General features: G+C 43.2%; 2 protein-coding genes and 1 long non-coding RNA gene across 9 annotated transcripts in view; 2 read left to right on the top strand and 1 right to left on the bottom strand.

Annotated features, from left to right (window-relative positions):
* The window catches only part of UEVLD (UEV and lactate/malate dehyrogenase domains), a 45,892-nt gene extending 45,519 nt beyond the window's left edge, over positions 1-373 (bottom strand). For 2 of the 7 annotated variants that reach the window (XM_082342467.1, XM_082342469.1), the window contains exon 1: positions 240-373. In XM_082342467.1, the coding sequence (XP_082198593.1) occupies positions 240-281 (42 nt within the window). In that variant the 5' untranslated portion in view covers positions 282-373. The remainder of the gene's footprint in view (positions 1-239) is intronic. The other 5 variants (XM_082342470.1, XM_082342468.1, XM_082342472.1 and 2 more) reach the window with 3 other exon arrangements.
* LOC309606007 lies at positions 282-15,430 on the top strand. Its single transcript, XR_014231598.1, has 3 exons — positions 282-607; positions 14,187-14,224; positions 14,874-15,430. It is a non-coding gene; the product is annotated as an uncharacterized lncRNA (long non-coding RNA).
* On the top strand, positions 6,020-15,430 carry MISFA (mitochondrial sheath formation associated). Its single transcript, XM_082342543.1, is given in 3 exon segments — positions 6,020-11,874; positions 12,307-12,333; positions 12,337-15,430. Coding segments are annotated over 3 exon segments (258 nt in total). The 5' UTR covers positions 6,020-11,805; the 3' UTR covers positions 12,499-15,430.
* Positions 15,431-16,506: the final 1,076 nt, after the last annotated feature.

Raw genomic sequence — 16,506 nt, 5'->3', positions numbered from 1 at the left:
CACAGCGGGTGGAGGTTGGGGGATCTCGGATTTGCAGGCGAAGCCAGAGCCCCGGCCTCGGGAAGGAGAGGTCCGCGCCCCCCCTGCGGCCACTCCCCGTAGCCGGCTTCAGGCCAGCCCACACCCCGCTCCAAGCCCCATGACAAGCCGGGGAAACGCCCCAAGGAGGTGGCCCGGCCAGGGGTGGAAACGCCCCCAAGCCCCGGCGCCCCAGACCCTGCCCGGCGGGCTGGCCGCACCTTGCCAAGCAGTCGCCTCAGACCCTCACTGTTGAACTCCATCTCCAGCCAGAACAGCGAGTCCGGTTCTGAGACCCCCCAAGCCCGGAATCTCCTTCCGCACTGTCCTGGACGGCGGCTGCCGAGGACCAAACTTCCCGAGCGGTCCAAGGCCCCGCCCCTTCCCAGACTCGAAAGTCCACCGATGTCCAGCGCCCCAGGCTCAGCGAGGCTCCGCCCGGAGTCTCACCACCGCTCCTCCGCGAACCCTGAGCGCGTTCAGAAACGCGTGAGCGCCAAGGGAACCACGACCCAGCTTGCTGGAGGGAAACTTGGGGACATCGGTGAAGACAGGAATAGGAAGGACCCGAGGAGAAGCAGTAAAGGAGGTAGAAGATATTGGCACTGTTCTGAGAGAGAGTTTCGAGAAGGATGTGATAAATTCAGTAGGGTATCGAGAAAGATCAAGAAAGACCCCAAACTGTGGTTGGATTTAGGAAGGAAGAGGTAATGGAGCTTCAAAAGAGAAATTTCGGGGGGGCTAGAAAGGAAAACGGACACAGGAGGAGAATTGTCAGAACTGGGAGATAAGACAGCCGAGTGAGGGTGGTGCAGCATGGGGGCAGGGGTTGCCTTTGGCGGGGCGGGGCAGAGCATAACAGCGTTGGTGGCCGAGAGAGGAAAAAGTCAGGTAACAAAAAGAGTTTGAAGACAAAAAAGGTAGATTGGTGGCTAAGGTCATCCGGAGAAGTAAGACGAAGAGATGCAATTTGCGGGCCTTGTTTGGTCTCCTTGAATGAGTTACCTACCTGCTTTGCATCCCTGGTTTGAGCCAGTGGGCCTAAAAAGTCCTGGGAGCTGACTATTGTAACTGTCAAGAGGTTGGGTGGGCAGGAAGGTGATTGTATTTATGGGAAGAGCCAAAGGTAGGAATGCTGTGATTCTATTAGGAGAAGAAAGTGAAAGGCTGGAAGGAGCACTTATTTATTCAACAAACTTTTGTTGAGCATTGGCTACTTGCTAGATATTGTTGGGGAGGAAGAAATTTTCCTCTATTCTTCTAGCTTCCTCTGGCTGGTCTAAGAAGTAAACTGACACCAGACAGAATAATAGGAGAAAATCAAACAAAAGTTAATAGCATGTATACCTGGGAGAGACCCAGGAGAACTGAGTGACTCGCCTTAATGGCCGAAGCCCTCACCTTAAATACCATCTTCAGCTATGGCGAAAGAGGATGTTGGGGGTTGTGGTTTGAGACTTCAAAGGGGAGAAAGGCAGTTCACATGGAGAGAGAGAGTAAATATTTGGTAAACAAATGTTTGCTGGCCCTTGCAGAGACTAGGAGACTCTGATTTCTAGGCTCTGCCGAGTTCCCGCCACCACACCTAGCCCATATTCTTTGCAGATATCTCTGCTTAATAAGGGGAACGGGCCTTCTCTCTAAATCCTTTTAGGCAGTTAGGGGGAAGTCTTTGGGGCCTTTAAAATGGGCATCCTAAGTTAACCCTCCTGCCAAAGAGACACATTTTAGGGTGGCAAATTTTGCTCCCCTGCAATATTTTTCTAGGTCTGAGGATACTGCAGTAAACAAAATAGATGAAAGTATCAGCAGTCCTAAGGCTGTCATTCTTTTATTAGTAGGAGGAGAGCAAAACAATAAATATAGTAAGTAAATTAGACCGTATGTTAGAAGTGATTAAGTGTTGTGGGGAATAATTTTTAAAAGGCAGGTTAAGGAAGTGAGGGTATATCTCCTTGAGAGGTGAGAAAGTAAGCATTCCATATTAGAGGGCATCCAGAGCCCTAAGACAGACGTGTGCTTGGGGAGAGTCAAAACCGCGGGGAGGCCAGTGTGGCTGGAGTCCAAAGAAGAGGTGAGGAAGCAGAAGTAGGCTACTTCAGAGAAATAAGGGGGAGCCACAGAGGGTTTAGGACAGTGATTCTTCCTGTGTGGTCCCCAGACCTGCAGCCTCAGCATCACCTGGAACTTGTTAGAAATACGGATTCTAAGGCCTCACCCCAGACTTAACAGAATCAGAAACTCTGGGGATCAGGTCAAGCAGTCTGTTTTAACAGGCCTGGGTGATTCTAACCACTATAAAGACTTTGGGGACAACTGTGACTCTGACTTGTCAGTGCCCTCCCACCAGAGACCATCAGGAACACACACATACTTAAACAAGTTGGGTTGATTACTCCTGCCCGTAAGGGAGCAGATACTGTGGAGAGCCACTGGGACAGCTGAGTAAGAGTGTGGAAAGAACCTATTATAGGATTTGGGCTCTGGGTGATTTGGGAGAGGGCTTAAGGAATCAAAGCTTTACTTTGGATTGGGTGCTGTCAGAAGGCAGAGACAATTCTATGAATGGGTATCTCAATATATATTATCTCTCAGATGGGTAAACTAGAGCAAGGTTAAGGCTGTAATTGGTAGAGAACCAGTAGTCGCATTAGCAGAGAGAAGAGGATGTTTGGGTATTTCCTGGGTTGCACAGTGACCTTGTTTTTGTCTCTGCTTAGAAGAAATTATGACGAGGGCTTGTTTGGTCTCATTTTATCATGATCTGAGTGACCCTGTCTGATGTCAGTGTTCTGAGATTGTTTATATCCAACAGGAGACAACAGGAGCCTGGCTGTGAGGGCCAGGTCAGCTTGTAGCAACACTGAGACCTAGCTTGGTCAGTCCAGTTCCCAGATGTCAGGGGCTGCTTTTTTCTTTCTTAGGCTTTTGCTCTGAGAGAGAGGAAGCCACTGGAGGGTTTTGAACAGAGGAGTGACACGATCTGACTGAGTTGGAAAAGAATAAGTCTGACAGATGAGTTGTGAAGAGACTGGGGGTGGGGGGGGAGTGGAGAGTGGAAGCCGGGAGGCAAGGTAGGAGGTGAGACGGTTGAAGGATAAGAGGCTTGTTAAGAGCACCTCAGCCAGATCTAACACACCTCAGAAACTTTGAAACTTCCAGAGATTCTAAGATTTAACAGATCCTATCAGAAATCCATTAATCAAGGAAAAGCTATCAAGTTAGAAGTAAGGCCTGAACAGGGTTCTTCCATCTTTTATGAAAGAACCTTTTATGGAAGAAGCCTTCCATCCAAACCACCAATTCTCTTCTGGTTTAATCACTATGGATGAATTATAGGCACTAGGAACACTCTATGCCTGTTTGTGTGTGTGTGTGTGTGTGTGTGTGTGTAGCTATCAATTCCCATGTGGAAGGTACATTGCTAAGAGTTTTATGCGCTTCATTGCAGTTAATCTTCACAAAACTCTAGATGGAATTATTATCAATTATTACCTCACTTTTACTGTTGAGCAAACTGAGGTTTAGTGAAGTATTTCCTATTTCCTTGTTTCTGAGATCCTGTTGAATAAGAGATGTATTACTGACAATGTTCTGGGGAGAAAAGTTTACAAAATTAAGTATACATACCAGTTTTAACCCCACTTTTGGGAATTTGTCTTAGAGAAATAAAAGTACCCAGGATGTATGTATTATACAAAGATGTTAATTATATTAAAAGGGAAAAAAAGTCCCCAGGCTAAGAAATGGGCAAAGTGTATATTCTGGACCTTTGTTTATAGTTTGAGAAAAAACACAAGAATGGCTTTTCTTGGTCCTCTGCTTCTGATCTCTGTTTACACTCTTTGGTTTCATAGTTATGGGTCCTATCAGACACATTGTTTAGGGGTAAAACCTTGGTATTCTGAATATCAGACAAATGTATCCTTATCATTTACTTCTTTAAAAAAATTTTTAATTGTAAAATACACATAATGTACAATTTACCATCTTAACCATTTTTAAGTATACAGTTCAGTAGTATTAATTACATTCATAACGTTTTACAGCCATCACTACCATCTGTCCCCATAACTCTTTTCATCTTGTAAAACAAACTCTGTACCCTTTAAACAATAACTTCCCATTCTTCTCTCCCTCCAGCCCCTGGCAAGCACCATTCTGCTTTCTGCCTTTGTGATTTTGACTACTCTAAGTATGTCACCAGTGGAGTAGAGAGTCCAGAAACAGACCCTCACATATATGGTCAATTATTTTTGACAAAAGTGCCAAGACCATTCAGGTGGAAAAGGACAGTCTTCTCAGCAAATGGTGTTGGGAAAACTGAATATCCATATGCAAAAATGAAGTTAGATCCTTATCCAATACCATATACAAATATTAACTCAAAATGGATCAATGACCTAAATGTAAGCCCTAAAACAATAAAACTCTTAGAAAAAAATGTAGGACAAAAGCGTTATGACATTGGATTTGGCAGTGATTTCTTGGATATGACACCAAAGACATAGGCAACAAAAGAAAAAAATAGATTGGACCTCATGAAAATTTAGAAATTTTGTTCATCAGAAGACAGTATTGGGAATTCCCTGGTGGTCCAGTGGTTGGGACTCAGTGCTTTCACTGCCATGGCCCAGGTTCAATCCCTGATCGGAAAACTAAGGTCCCACAGGCTATGTGCAGTGCGGCCAAAAAAAAAAAAAAACAAACCAAAAAAACAAGACAGTATCATTTACTCTTTAGATGTGTGGAGCTTATATTGTTATTAATTGACTGACAGCATATGCTGCATCTCAGGCCATCCTTCCACAAATGTCCTTTGACTTTGTGAAATGAAACTGCAATCTTTCTTTTCTTAAACTAGTTCTTTTTTCTAAGGATTTTATATCGCCTCTCAATTTTCATGCTCTGTCTGAACTGGCATACTTTTTTTTGGGTCATTTTGCTGCTTCTCTGGTTAAGTAAAAAATCGGCAACATGCAAGAGAAATGTGTCCAAGAAATTTTGTTTATGACAATCACAGCATTGTTTATGGTGATAAAAAGTTGGGAAAAAAATCTAAATGCACATTGTGCCTGTTACTAATTTATTACCTTTCAGTTCCAAATACACCATTTATTGTTTGCTCTGCTATTGTGGAGCTGGGCCTTTTAAGCATTTCTCCCTTGCTAGTGGGCACAATATTAAGTTTTGTCAATAGAGGGCCTGGGGGTGATACTGCAGGAGGAAGAGACTTCCTCCTTCCAGTGTGCTTTTGTTCTTGGTCCTGCCATGTGGCTGCCAGTGGCATGAGTCGGGATATCCAGTAGTGCTCACCTCTGTCGAGTTTCAGTGGCCCCTCTGTAGGGTGCTTTCCATTGAGTTTCAGTGGCGCTCCTGCTACTCAATGAGTTCTACCACCCCCAACAAGGTGGCTTCCCAGTACATTCTACTGGCATATCCCCAGAGGGTAGATTCTCAGCAATGATCAGTAAGCTTGACAGACGCCCCCCATGGAGACTTCCCAGCAGATTCTACCAGCATCTCAGAGGGTGGCGCCCTACGTACCAGGTACGGCCTACAGCAGCTCATTGGATTTCCCTACCATCCGGTTGGTCATGACCACCACTTGTGCAAGTTTTGGATCTCAACCCTGGAAGATCAGAGACTCTTTCAAGTTTATTCCTTTCTTGGATGCTTTGCCTCAGCTCTAGTGGTGGCGGCTGCTCCCTATATATGCTATTCCTGTGACACGTAGAGCTTTCTACCTCTTCCATTAATCTCCTGTTCCTAGTTAATAATTCTTTTTATCGAACTTTCTCTGTTCAAATTATTGTGTGGTTTCTATCTCCTGACTAGATCTTGACTGATATATCCATTATTAGGAGAAAGATGAGGGAATTCCCTGATGGTCTAGTGGTTAGGACTCGGCACCTTCACTGCTGGGGCCTGGGTTCAATCCCTGGTCGGGGAACTAAGATCCCACAAGCCATGCGGCTCAGCCAAAAAAAGAGAGAGGAATTAAAAAAAAATAAGTTAGACTTCTGCTTCTGCCTATGAAGAATCAACTGCTACAGGAGTTGTCTTCTCTCCATAAACAAATAGAAAATTGCATAAAATATATGAAATAGTTATTTTCAGATCTTGCACAAGGGCCAGCACCAGACTGTGAACTTTGAAAGAAAGGAAACAAAAGAGATGAGCTTTAAAAGCCCCTGCCTACTGCCCAGAGGCAGTTTTCAGACTGCAGCATAGAGAGGGGTTACCCAAACGAAGCCGAATTGAAAAGAAAGATAGTGGCGTACTAAGGAGGCCAAAGTGCCAGGAATTTGCAGGATGGAGTACTGAAAAGAGGCAATTCCACAGAGAAAGAACTCTGGACATCTCCACAGGGACCCTTGTTAGTCTTTAGCTGAGTTCTGTCTATGCACACATGGGGTAAAATTCCATGAGACCGGGAAGAGAACCACCCAGAAACAGTAGGCCAAACATTTCTTGGAGCTCCCAGAAGGGCTGGGAGTTGTGGGAAATTCCACAGATCGGAAAGACCTAATACCATTGGCATCAGAGAGCGTGCTTAAAAGGGTCATAGCTCAGTAGTGGGGATGATTATCTCTAGAGAAAAGGCTGCTCCTGGCCCACCATAACAAAGCTTAAAACTTGCCTCAGAACACTCAAACTGATTGCAGGTAACTTAATTGCATCCCAGAAGAAAACCCAACACTATCAAAAAGAATACAACAGGGCTTCCCTGGTGGCGCAGTGGTTAGGAATCCACCTGCCAATGCAGGGGACATGGGTTTGAGCCCTGGTCCGGGAAGATCCCACATGCCGTGGAGCAACTAAGCCCGTGTGCCACAACTACTGAGCCTGCACTCTAGAGCCCGCGAGCCACAGCTACTGAGCCCACGTGCCACAACTACTGAAGCCCGCGTGCCTAGAGCCTGTGCTCCACAACAAGAGAAGCCACCACAATGAGAAGCCCACGCACTGCTACGAAGAGTAGCCCCCACTTGCCACAACTAGAGAAAGCCTGTGTGCAGCAACAAAAACCCAACACTGCCAGAAAGAAAGGAAGGAAGGAAGGAAGGAAGGAAGGAAGGAAGGAAGGAAGGAAGGAAGGAAGGAAGGAAAGGAAGGAAGGAAGGAAGAAAGAAAGAAAGAAAGAACGAAAGAAAGAAAGAAAGAAAAAGAAAGAAAGAATACAACAAAATCCAGCCCTCAACACTGTAAAATTCACCATGTTGAACATCCAGCGAAAAGTTACCAGGCATTCAAAGAAACAGAAAAATATCATCCACAGCAAAGAGAAAAATCAACCATTGAAACAGCCCCAGAAATGATAGAGATGATAGATTTGCAGACAGCTTCCTTAAAATGCTTATTATCAATCTCATAAATATACTCAAGGATGTAAAGGAAAACATGAACACCATGTGGAGAAAAATGAAAGGTAGAATTAAAAAAAAAAAAGAAATTGAACTTCTAGAGATGAAAAATACAAAATCAAATTAAAAATACACTGTATGGGATTAACAGAAGTTTAGAAGATTAGGGGGAAAGATGAGTGAACTTGAAAAAGACAGCAATGGAAACTATCCAAAATGAAACACAAAGAGGAGAAAAATGAACAGAGTACCAGCAAGCTGTGGGACAGAATCACACTGGTTATTGGTCTAATACACAAGTAGTGGAGGTCACAGAAGGGGAAAGGGGGGGACAGAAAAAGTGTTTGAAGGAACAGTAGCCAAATATTTTTCCAATTTGATGAAAACCATAAACTCACAGATTCAAGAAGTTCACCAAACCCCTGGTAGAAGAAACATGCAGAAAGTTACACAAAGCAACCTGAAAATAAAATTGCTGAAAATTAGTGATAGAGAAATTTTTAAACAGGCACTTTTCTTTCTTATTTTTTTAACATCTTTATTGGAGTATAATTGCTTTACAATGTTGTGGTAGTTTCTGCTGTATAACAAAGTGAATCAGCTATATGTATACATACATCCACATATCCCCTCCCTCTTGGGTCTCCCTCCCACCCTCCCTATCCCACCCCATAGGTAGTCACAAAGCACCAAGCTGATCTCCCCGTGCAATGCAGCTGCTTCCCACTAGCTATCTATTTTACATTTTGTAGTGTATATATGTCAGTGCTACTCTCTCACCTCATCCCAGCTTACCCTTCCCCCTCCCCGTGTCCTCAAGTCCATTCTCTATGTCTGTGTCTTTATTCCTGTCCTTACCCTAGGTTCATCAGAACCGTTTTTTTTTTTCTTTTAGATTCCATATATATGCATTAGCATAGAGTATTTGTTTTTCTCTTTCTGACTTACTTCACTCTGTATGACAGACTCTAGGTCCATCCACCTCATTACAAATAACTCAATTTCATTTCTTTTTATGGCTGAATAATATTCCATTGTATATATGTGCCACATCTTCTTTACCCATTCATCTGTCGATGGGCACTTAGGTTGCTTCAGTGTCTTGGCTATTGTAAATAGTGCTGCAATGAACATTGTGGTACATGACTCTTTTTGAATTTTGGTTTTCTCAGGGTATATGCCCAGTAATGGGATTGCTGAGTCATATGGTAGTTCTATTTTTAGTTTTTTAAGGAACCGCCATACTGTTCTCCATAGTGGCTGTATCAATTTACATTCCCACCAACAGTGCAAGAGGGTTCCCTTTTCTCCACACCCTCTCCAGCATTTATTCTTTGTAGATTTTTGATGATGGCCATTCTGACCGGTGTGAGGAGATGCCTCATTGCAGTTTTGATTTGCATTTCTGTAATGATCAGTGATGTTGAGCATCCTTTCATGTGTTTGTTGGCAATCTGTATATCTTCTTTGAAGAAATGTCTATTTAGGTCTTCTGCCCATTTTGGGATTGGGTTGTTTGTTTTTTTGATATTGAGCTGCATGAACTGCTTGTAAATTTTGGAGATTAATCCTTTGTCAGTTGCTTCGTTTGCAAATATTTTGTCCCATTCTGAGGGTTGTCTTTTCGTCTTGTTTATGGTTTCCTTTGCTGTGCAAAAGCTTTGAAGTTTCATTAGGTCCCATTTGTTTATTTTTGTTTTTATTTCCATTTCTCTAGGAGGTGGGTCAAAAAGGATCTTGCTGTGATTTATGTCATAGAGTGTTCTGCCTATGTTTTCCTCTAAGAGTTTTATAGTGTCTGGCCTTACATTTAGGTCTTTAATCCATTTTGAGTTTATTTTTGTGTATAGTGTAGGAAGTGTTCTAATTTCATTCTTTTACATGTAGCTGTCCAGTTTTCCCAGCACCACTTATTGAATAGGCTGTCTTTTCTCCATTGTATATTCTTGCCTCCTTTATCAAAGATAAGATGACCATATGTGTGTGGGTTTATCTCTGGGCTTTGTATCCTGTTCCACTGATCTATATTTCTGTTTTTGTTCCAGTACCATACTGTCTTGATTACTGTAGCTTTGTAGTATAATCTGAAGTCAGGGAGCCTGATTCCTCCACCTCCGTTTATCTTTCTCAAGATTGCTTTGGCTATTTGGGGTCTTTTGTAAACAGGCACTTTTCATATGATCCAGCAATCCTCCTCCTGGGATTTACCCTAAAAAGTTAAAACTTATATTCCCTTAAAAAGCTGTACACAAATATTTATAACATCTCTATTCAAAATACAAAATCTCTATTCAAAATAGCCCCAAACTAGAAACAACCTTAATGTTCTTTGACAGGTAAACTGATAAACTGATACATCCATACAATGGAATAATATTCCATAAAAAAGAACTAACTCTTGTACAACATGAATGAATCTCAAAAACATTAATGCTAAGTGAAAGAAGCCTTATGATTGGAAGAAGGAAGTGGAAGAAGGTTATGATTCCATTTATATGAAATTCTAGAAAATGCAAAAGCAGATCAGTGGTTGCCAGGGGCCAAGGGATTTAGGGGGAAGGGATTGACTGCAAAGGGGCACGGGGAGCTTTTTGAGATGATCACAATTTTTTCTATCCTGATTGTGGTGGTAGTTACAAGATTGACACATTTTTTAAAACATATCAACTGTACACTAAAAATGAGTGTGCTTTATCATATGTGATTTATACCTCAATAAAGCTTATTATTAGAAACAATAAAGGAATGTATTTAGATTTTTTATTAATTGACCCAGGAGGATGTCCATGATGTATTGTTATAGGAGAAAAGCAAGTTACATAGTAGCATATGTAGTGTGATCACCTTAAATAAAACAACACTGAAAAAACCCCTCTGTATCCCTCTATATGTGTAGTGATATTTGCAAGCTCGTAGAGAAGTCTTTGGCAGAAGAACACACACTAAGCTGGTAACACTGGTTACATCATGTGGCTAAGAAAGAAGGGGAGAGTATTAGGTTTTTCTTTATACATCTTTGGATAGTTTCATGTTTTACAATGATTTATCATGAAAATAAAGGGAATATCAAAATAAAAGGGAGATGTGTATGTAGGAAGAACTCTGGTGGAGGGAGAGGTCCACCGTACCAGTGCAGGGAGGTCAAAGGGATCGAGATAAGGTCATTAAACGTGACAAAAAGGAGATCTTTGGTAACCTCCGAGAGAGCATCTAAGTAGTGGGGTGGGGGCAGAAGTCAGGATGTGATGCATGAAAGAAAAGCGTGGACTGGAAAGAAAGGCTTTGGGTATGGACCACTTGTTTAGGAAGTTTGGTCATAAAAGGCAGTTAAGAAACAGGACAGTTAAGAAGGGAGCCACAGCAACAGTTGGAGGTTTTTGTGAGTAGAGGACAAGGATACTTGTGGCTTCTTGAAGGCCAAGAAAAGAGAACCAGGACTTCCCTGGTGGCTCAGTGGTTAAGAATTCGCCTGCCAGTGTAGGGGACACAGGTTCGAGTCCTGGTCCAGGAAGATCCCACATGCCGCGGAGCAACTAAGCCCATGTGCCACAGCTACTGAGCCTGCGCTCTAGAGCCCGTGAGCCACAACTACTGAAGTCCGCGTGCCTAGAACCCGTGCTCCGCAACAAGAGAAGCCACTGCAATGAGAAGCTTGCACACCGCAACAAAGAGTAGCCCCTGCTCGCTGCAACTAGAGAAAGCCCGAGCGTGGCAATGAAGACCCAATGCAGCCATAAAAATAATAATAATAAATAAATAAATTTATTTAAAAATAATAAAAAGAAAAGAAAAGAGAACCAGTGGACAGGAGCTGACCAAAGGAATTGAAGAATGGTATAAAATGGTGGTGAGAGAGCCCTTGAGATGGGAGGGGAGGGATTGCAAGGACAGAAATAGAGTTCTCATTTCCCTAGAATTCAGTTTTGTTTCATTCACAGCTGTCATAGACCTAGGAACACACCTTTCCCAATCCCTGTCTCTAGTCTAAAGAGCCCAACTTCCTAACAGGCAACTGGGCCCTGATCTGGAGCATCACCTGTGTGACCTAGTAGTGCAGGTCACTCAGGCTCTGTAAACCTCAGTTTTCTCATTAGTAAAATGGGATAAATAATAGTACCTACCTCATATTGTTGTTGTGAGATAACGCATTCAAAGAGCTTAGTTTGCTGCTCAACTGCTGGTCTGGGGGCAGTCTCTCCGACCTGTTGTGGCCTGGGCCATATAATCAGTGATGTCACAATGCCCTAGTAGACTCCAGCTTCTCTACTAGGGAGTTGCAGATCCTTTGGAGCTAAGGACTGGAACTTACATGCGAGACCTCTACCAACTGAGGGTTTCATGAGCATACTCCTTTGTCACGATCTTGGTGAATAGTCTTTTGCTGTGCAATCGTGTCTTAGAAATTGTTTTACTTATTATCATGATTGTGCTTGGCTGGATGCTTTTTGTTGAATTTGCATGTTACATGGGCACATTTCCAGAGTTCATAGTAAGTAGTAACCTTACCTGTTAATCCCTCATAGTCAGTCCTGGCTCTGGCTAACCCTCCCAGCTGGGGTTTCTGACCAAACAGGAAAGATAGTTGGGGTCTCACCACTAATAAGAGGTCAGGATGTGGTGGGAACAAAGTTAGTTTCGCAGGCTACTTCCCATCCCATTGGGACATCTTTAAGCCTTTCCCCTTCCACTTGGGTACTTAACATCACTTATTTCAAAGCACTATGGAATTTATAAGGGGTCTGGTGGAGACAGTGCCTGACTTCTGGATTTCAGGCCAAGTGGATCAGTGGTTGCTGGGAGGAAAGGGAATGTGGACATTGGTGGGACCTTTTCAGCAGCCCTTCCAGTCACATACAGAGGCAGTCACCTACTGTGCCAATGAGTAGGGCCAGCTCTGCCTTTGAGTTTCTTTCTTCCTCAGCCTCCAACTCTGAAGTGGAAAGAGAGGTAGGCTGTTCAGGAGAGCAAGACACACCCGAGGAGCCGGACTTTGGATGAAGATCTGCAGCTGTGGGTGGACGTGACGGTCTGTTGGGCTGGATTCTTCCCTTTCAAGAGAACTTGGTGGCACCCTGAAATCTCAATGGAAAGTTTACATTCCTCTGGAAAATAAAATAGACTGCGGAAGGGGAAAGAATTTGGGGAGTACTGCTGAGGACAGCAAGCCCTGGTTCAAAGATTTGTTAATAACCATACCTCATGGGTATTCTTTTCAAAGACTGTTCCATCTATTAACTTATTTTCTCCATGCAAACTCTGTAATAAATTAGACCAGCATTTTTAATGCCCCCTTTGGCAGACTCTGAAACTGGAGTTAGTGTAAATTTGAGTTCAAGTCCTAACCTTGCAACTTCCTAGCCATGTGACCTTGAGAAAGTTCAATCTTTCTGAACCTCAAGTTTCTTCATCTGTATAATGGAGATGTTCCAGTATCTTTCTGTTTTAGTGAGGATTACATTTGGGAATTCATGTAAAGCATTTATTGCAAAGCTTGACAATTAGCATTTAGTAAATGCTAACTTAACAACTAGGCAAAATAATGAACCAGTCAACAAAGAGTTACTGGTGACTATACTTACCTAGGGCCACACAAACCAACCCATTTGTGAAGCTGGGTTGCAAGCATAGATCTCGGGACTTAATACCTCTCTCACTCATTCCACTAGACCAGCCTGCCGATAGGAAACATTAGTAGCCGTGTCCTTTTAGCACACCATTTCCTGGGTTTCTCAAATCCCACCCCGTTTCATTCAGACCAGTTTTTTCAAAGATGTTCCCATTGCTAAACTTAACTCTTAAGAGTCTTAGTAATATGCCGATTACAGGAGCAGGTTTTCTGGGAAGCTTCTCCAGAAGGCATGGGTATCTATCAAGTCCCAGGCCCAGGTATACTAGGAGCAAGGCATGATGGTGTTTCTTTTGTTTGTTTGTTTTCTCCATCTGCCCCAGAATTTCTATGAGAGTATTGGCCCAACAGTAAGACCTGTGTGGGGTGGGGATGCAGATGGAGGCACTGGGCACTTGTTCAGCTTGAGCCACTGCCACAGTGTGATCCTGACCAAACCACTGAAACTATTCTGTGCCTTGGTTTCTCCAGCTATGAAATGGGCATAATAGCCCATCTTCCTTCTCTTCCCTTCTCAGGGAAGTTGATAGGAGGCTTCCCCTGCATGATGAGGGTTTAACTGTGCCATTTTGCAAAGTGCAAGATTTTTCTTCTTTGAATAGCCTAACAATAGTATTTAAGTAATTGCTTATAGCTGTACATAGCCAGTCACTCCTCCCAGTTAATCCAGGGTGTGTTTTATTTGGCTTTGTTCACAGCAATGGTTTTTTTGCATCTGATTGCATAAAGCAAGTAGTCAAAATTTTGGCAGGTGATGAGTTAATAAAGATAAGATATCAGCTAGATCCTAACCACACAGAGTCACTAAAGAATGGAGCCCTCCTGCTAAGGGCTCTTTAGCCTCTATACACCTGGCATCCTGGCCAACTGTCCCATAGCTACTCACTCTGATCCCCAAGGTCACAGGAGCTGATGTCACAATTGGTGTCTGAGCTCTGACCACCAAATAGCCATGGCGAGCCACTTCAGGTCAGACTAGACCACGAAGCTCCTCAGCCAGGAGCTATCATGCTGGACCATCCATCATCTGGTCTTGAATGAGGACAGCCCAGTTTCCAGGACTCAGGGAATAGAACACCACACCTTTCAGAACCGCCTGTTTCCCCCTGCACACACCACCAGCTAAGCAAGAAGCCCCACAATGATCGTTGTCTTATGGATGCTTCTCATTGCAGGAACAATGTGGAAGGGATATAAGTATCCCCCAGGAGGGGTAAGTGTGCCTTCAACTTTGTTCTCTCTTCCTACTTTGAAATGTATTCCCCGGGATAAATGAACTAAGCATCAAAATCCAACTTTTGAAACAAATACTCTCTTCTTTATTAAAAAAGTTATTGTAGCATACCTACTTCTATTGTTAGTCACTATCTACTTAGAGTTGAGAGAGTTCCCTCTTTCATGTGATCTTTTATACATCTTTTCCTAAGAGCCTTTACTTTTTTTAAGTTCTTCAGTGTCTTTCAAAAAAAACTGGAGGTATAAAGATATTTCAGGCCCAGACTCAAAGCTGTCTGACAGTGCTGACCTCGTCTCATGCTCATGGGACACTTTATATGTTCAGCCTTCTATACCACTTAGCCCACACTTAACTGTCCCTCATCAGGTAAACACTGGTCTGTAAAACGGTTCTGGTGGCAGATGTCTCTTTCCTCTCTCCTCCTGTTAGACCTTGGATGTTCATCTTTTCTTTGCCTCTTGTCAGCTCCCACACTGCTAAGCCCCTGTGGCAACTGGGATCGGAGGCATTAGGTGAGACAGAATGGGACACAGCTACCCCTACCTGCCCTTGAGGGCAGTTATCTCAGCCCCACACCCTAGCAAGCACTAGGCAAGACCCACCTGACATACTTTTTTCCCCCCAGACCCCGGTGGAAATAAGCACAGATGATCCTGGTGAAGTAATGCAGCTCTGAAGCGTTCCTGGCCAGCTGTACTGTTCCTGTTGGTTTCACATAAAGTAATTGCATACCATGTTGTCACATTTTATGTAACAAGTTACCACACTTTTAAAGATGAATGAAGACTTGGTATTCTGTTAGCTCAAAACAGGGAGATGGAGGGTCGGGAGGTAGTTGGGTGGATGGGAGTGATTGGGTCCCCTCTGTTTCATAGTCTGTAAGAGTGGCATTAAGACTAAGATACCTACTTCAATTTGTCCCCTATTCTGTACCCTTGAACATAGAAATCCTCTAGAGCTCTTTAGACCTATTTCCCACATAATACCTTTCTCCTGGGTCCAAGGTCCAGGGTCCAGGCAGGGGTGAAAAATGTAAATGTTACAGAAGGGGTTAGAGATTGCAGCAACTTTAAGCCTATTCTCTGAGGGTATTTCTCTGTGGCCTTTTCACAGCTATCATTAAGCCCAAAGCTTACACCATGTGAGAAAAGGGCATTTTCATATTGGGTGCTAGATACTAAACTATACAGTATTTTAATCCTTAGAGTAACCTCAGCCTCATTTTACAAAATGGCAAAAATGAAGTCGAGAGGCTTAAGTACCTTACCAACCCACACAGTTCTCGGTAGCAGAGTCAAAATTAAGGTCCAGGTCTTCTCTTTGGTGCGCTTTTACATGCCAAGGAAAGGAGCCAAGCAAGAGAGGCTGGGTTATCCAAGACCTTGACTACCTCTTGGTTCAAGTCTTCCTCACCTGAATAAACAAGAAGTTGCCTTTTCTTTTAGCAGTGACTGCTGCTGATCTAGGCAGCATGTGTAGAAACAAAAGCTAACTGCCCAGTCCTCAATATGATGCAGTTTGAGTTCATGAGACCAAGAATGGGAACCTAAGTATAAGACCCATGCAATTAATCTGGGTGTCTGAGCCCTAGGATATTCCTAACAAGCCCTCTAAAAGTGGCTTGAGCTTTCTGACCCTAAAAGAAAGAGAGAAAACCTAACAGGAGCAAATACTTTTAAAATAAATTATATGGAACTGCTCCCATTCTGTGGTTGCTTTGGGATGACCAATGGTTTCATTGTTCAAAAGTACACACTTACCAACAAAGTAGATCTTTCGGTTACACAGACAGCATATTGTTGATGACTATTTGGTATTTGTTTGCTGAAGTATTTTTAAGCGCCTCTATGCACTGTATGGATTACTTTTTTTAATAGAAAAAGTGAATTCAAAATTCATAAGCAAAAATTTATAATTTCTAAATCTAGGATACCAGCATCTTTTATGATCCTTGTATGACCTAGACTCAACACATTCCATTGAGTTAAGTGCCTACATTCTCTGGCTGCATGGCTGTGCCCACTTGCCTCATATATTCCTAAGGACTCATCTTCCCAGCCATCTCAGGCTCTTTGTATTATAGGGGATCAGAACCACTCAATTTCTTGAAAAGAGGAACTATATACCCAGTTCTTCTTCTTCCCTTGTTCCCTGACTGTACCTCCAAACAGTTCTCCTAACTTGGGTGTCTGATACCAGAATAGTTCTCTAAGCTGGCGGTGCAAGAGGGGAGAGGTGTCAGTGGCAGGGGCTGAGCA

This window comes from Balaenoptera borealis, assembly GCF_965194805.1.
Source record: "Balaenoptera borealis genome assembly, chromosome: 11".
Lineage (NCBI taxonomy): Eukaryota > Metazoa > Chordata > Mammalia > Artiodactyla > Balaenopteridae > Balaenoptera > Balaenoptera borealis.
This window is presented reverse-complemented; position numbering and strand designations above follow the sequence as displayed.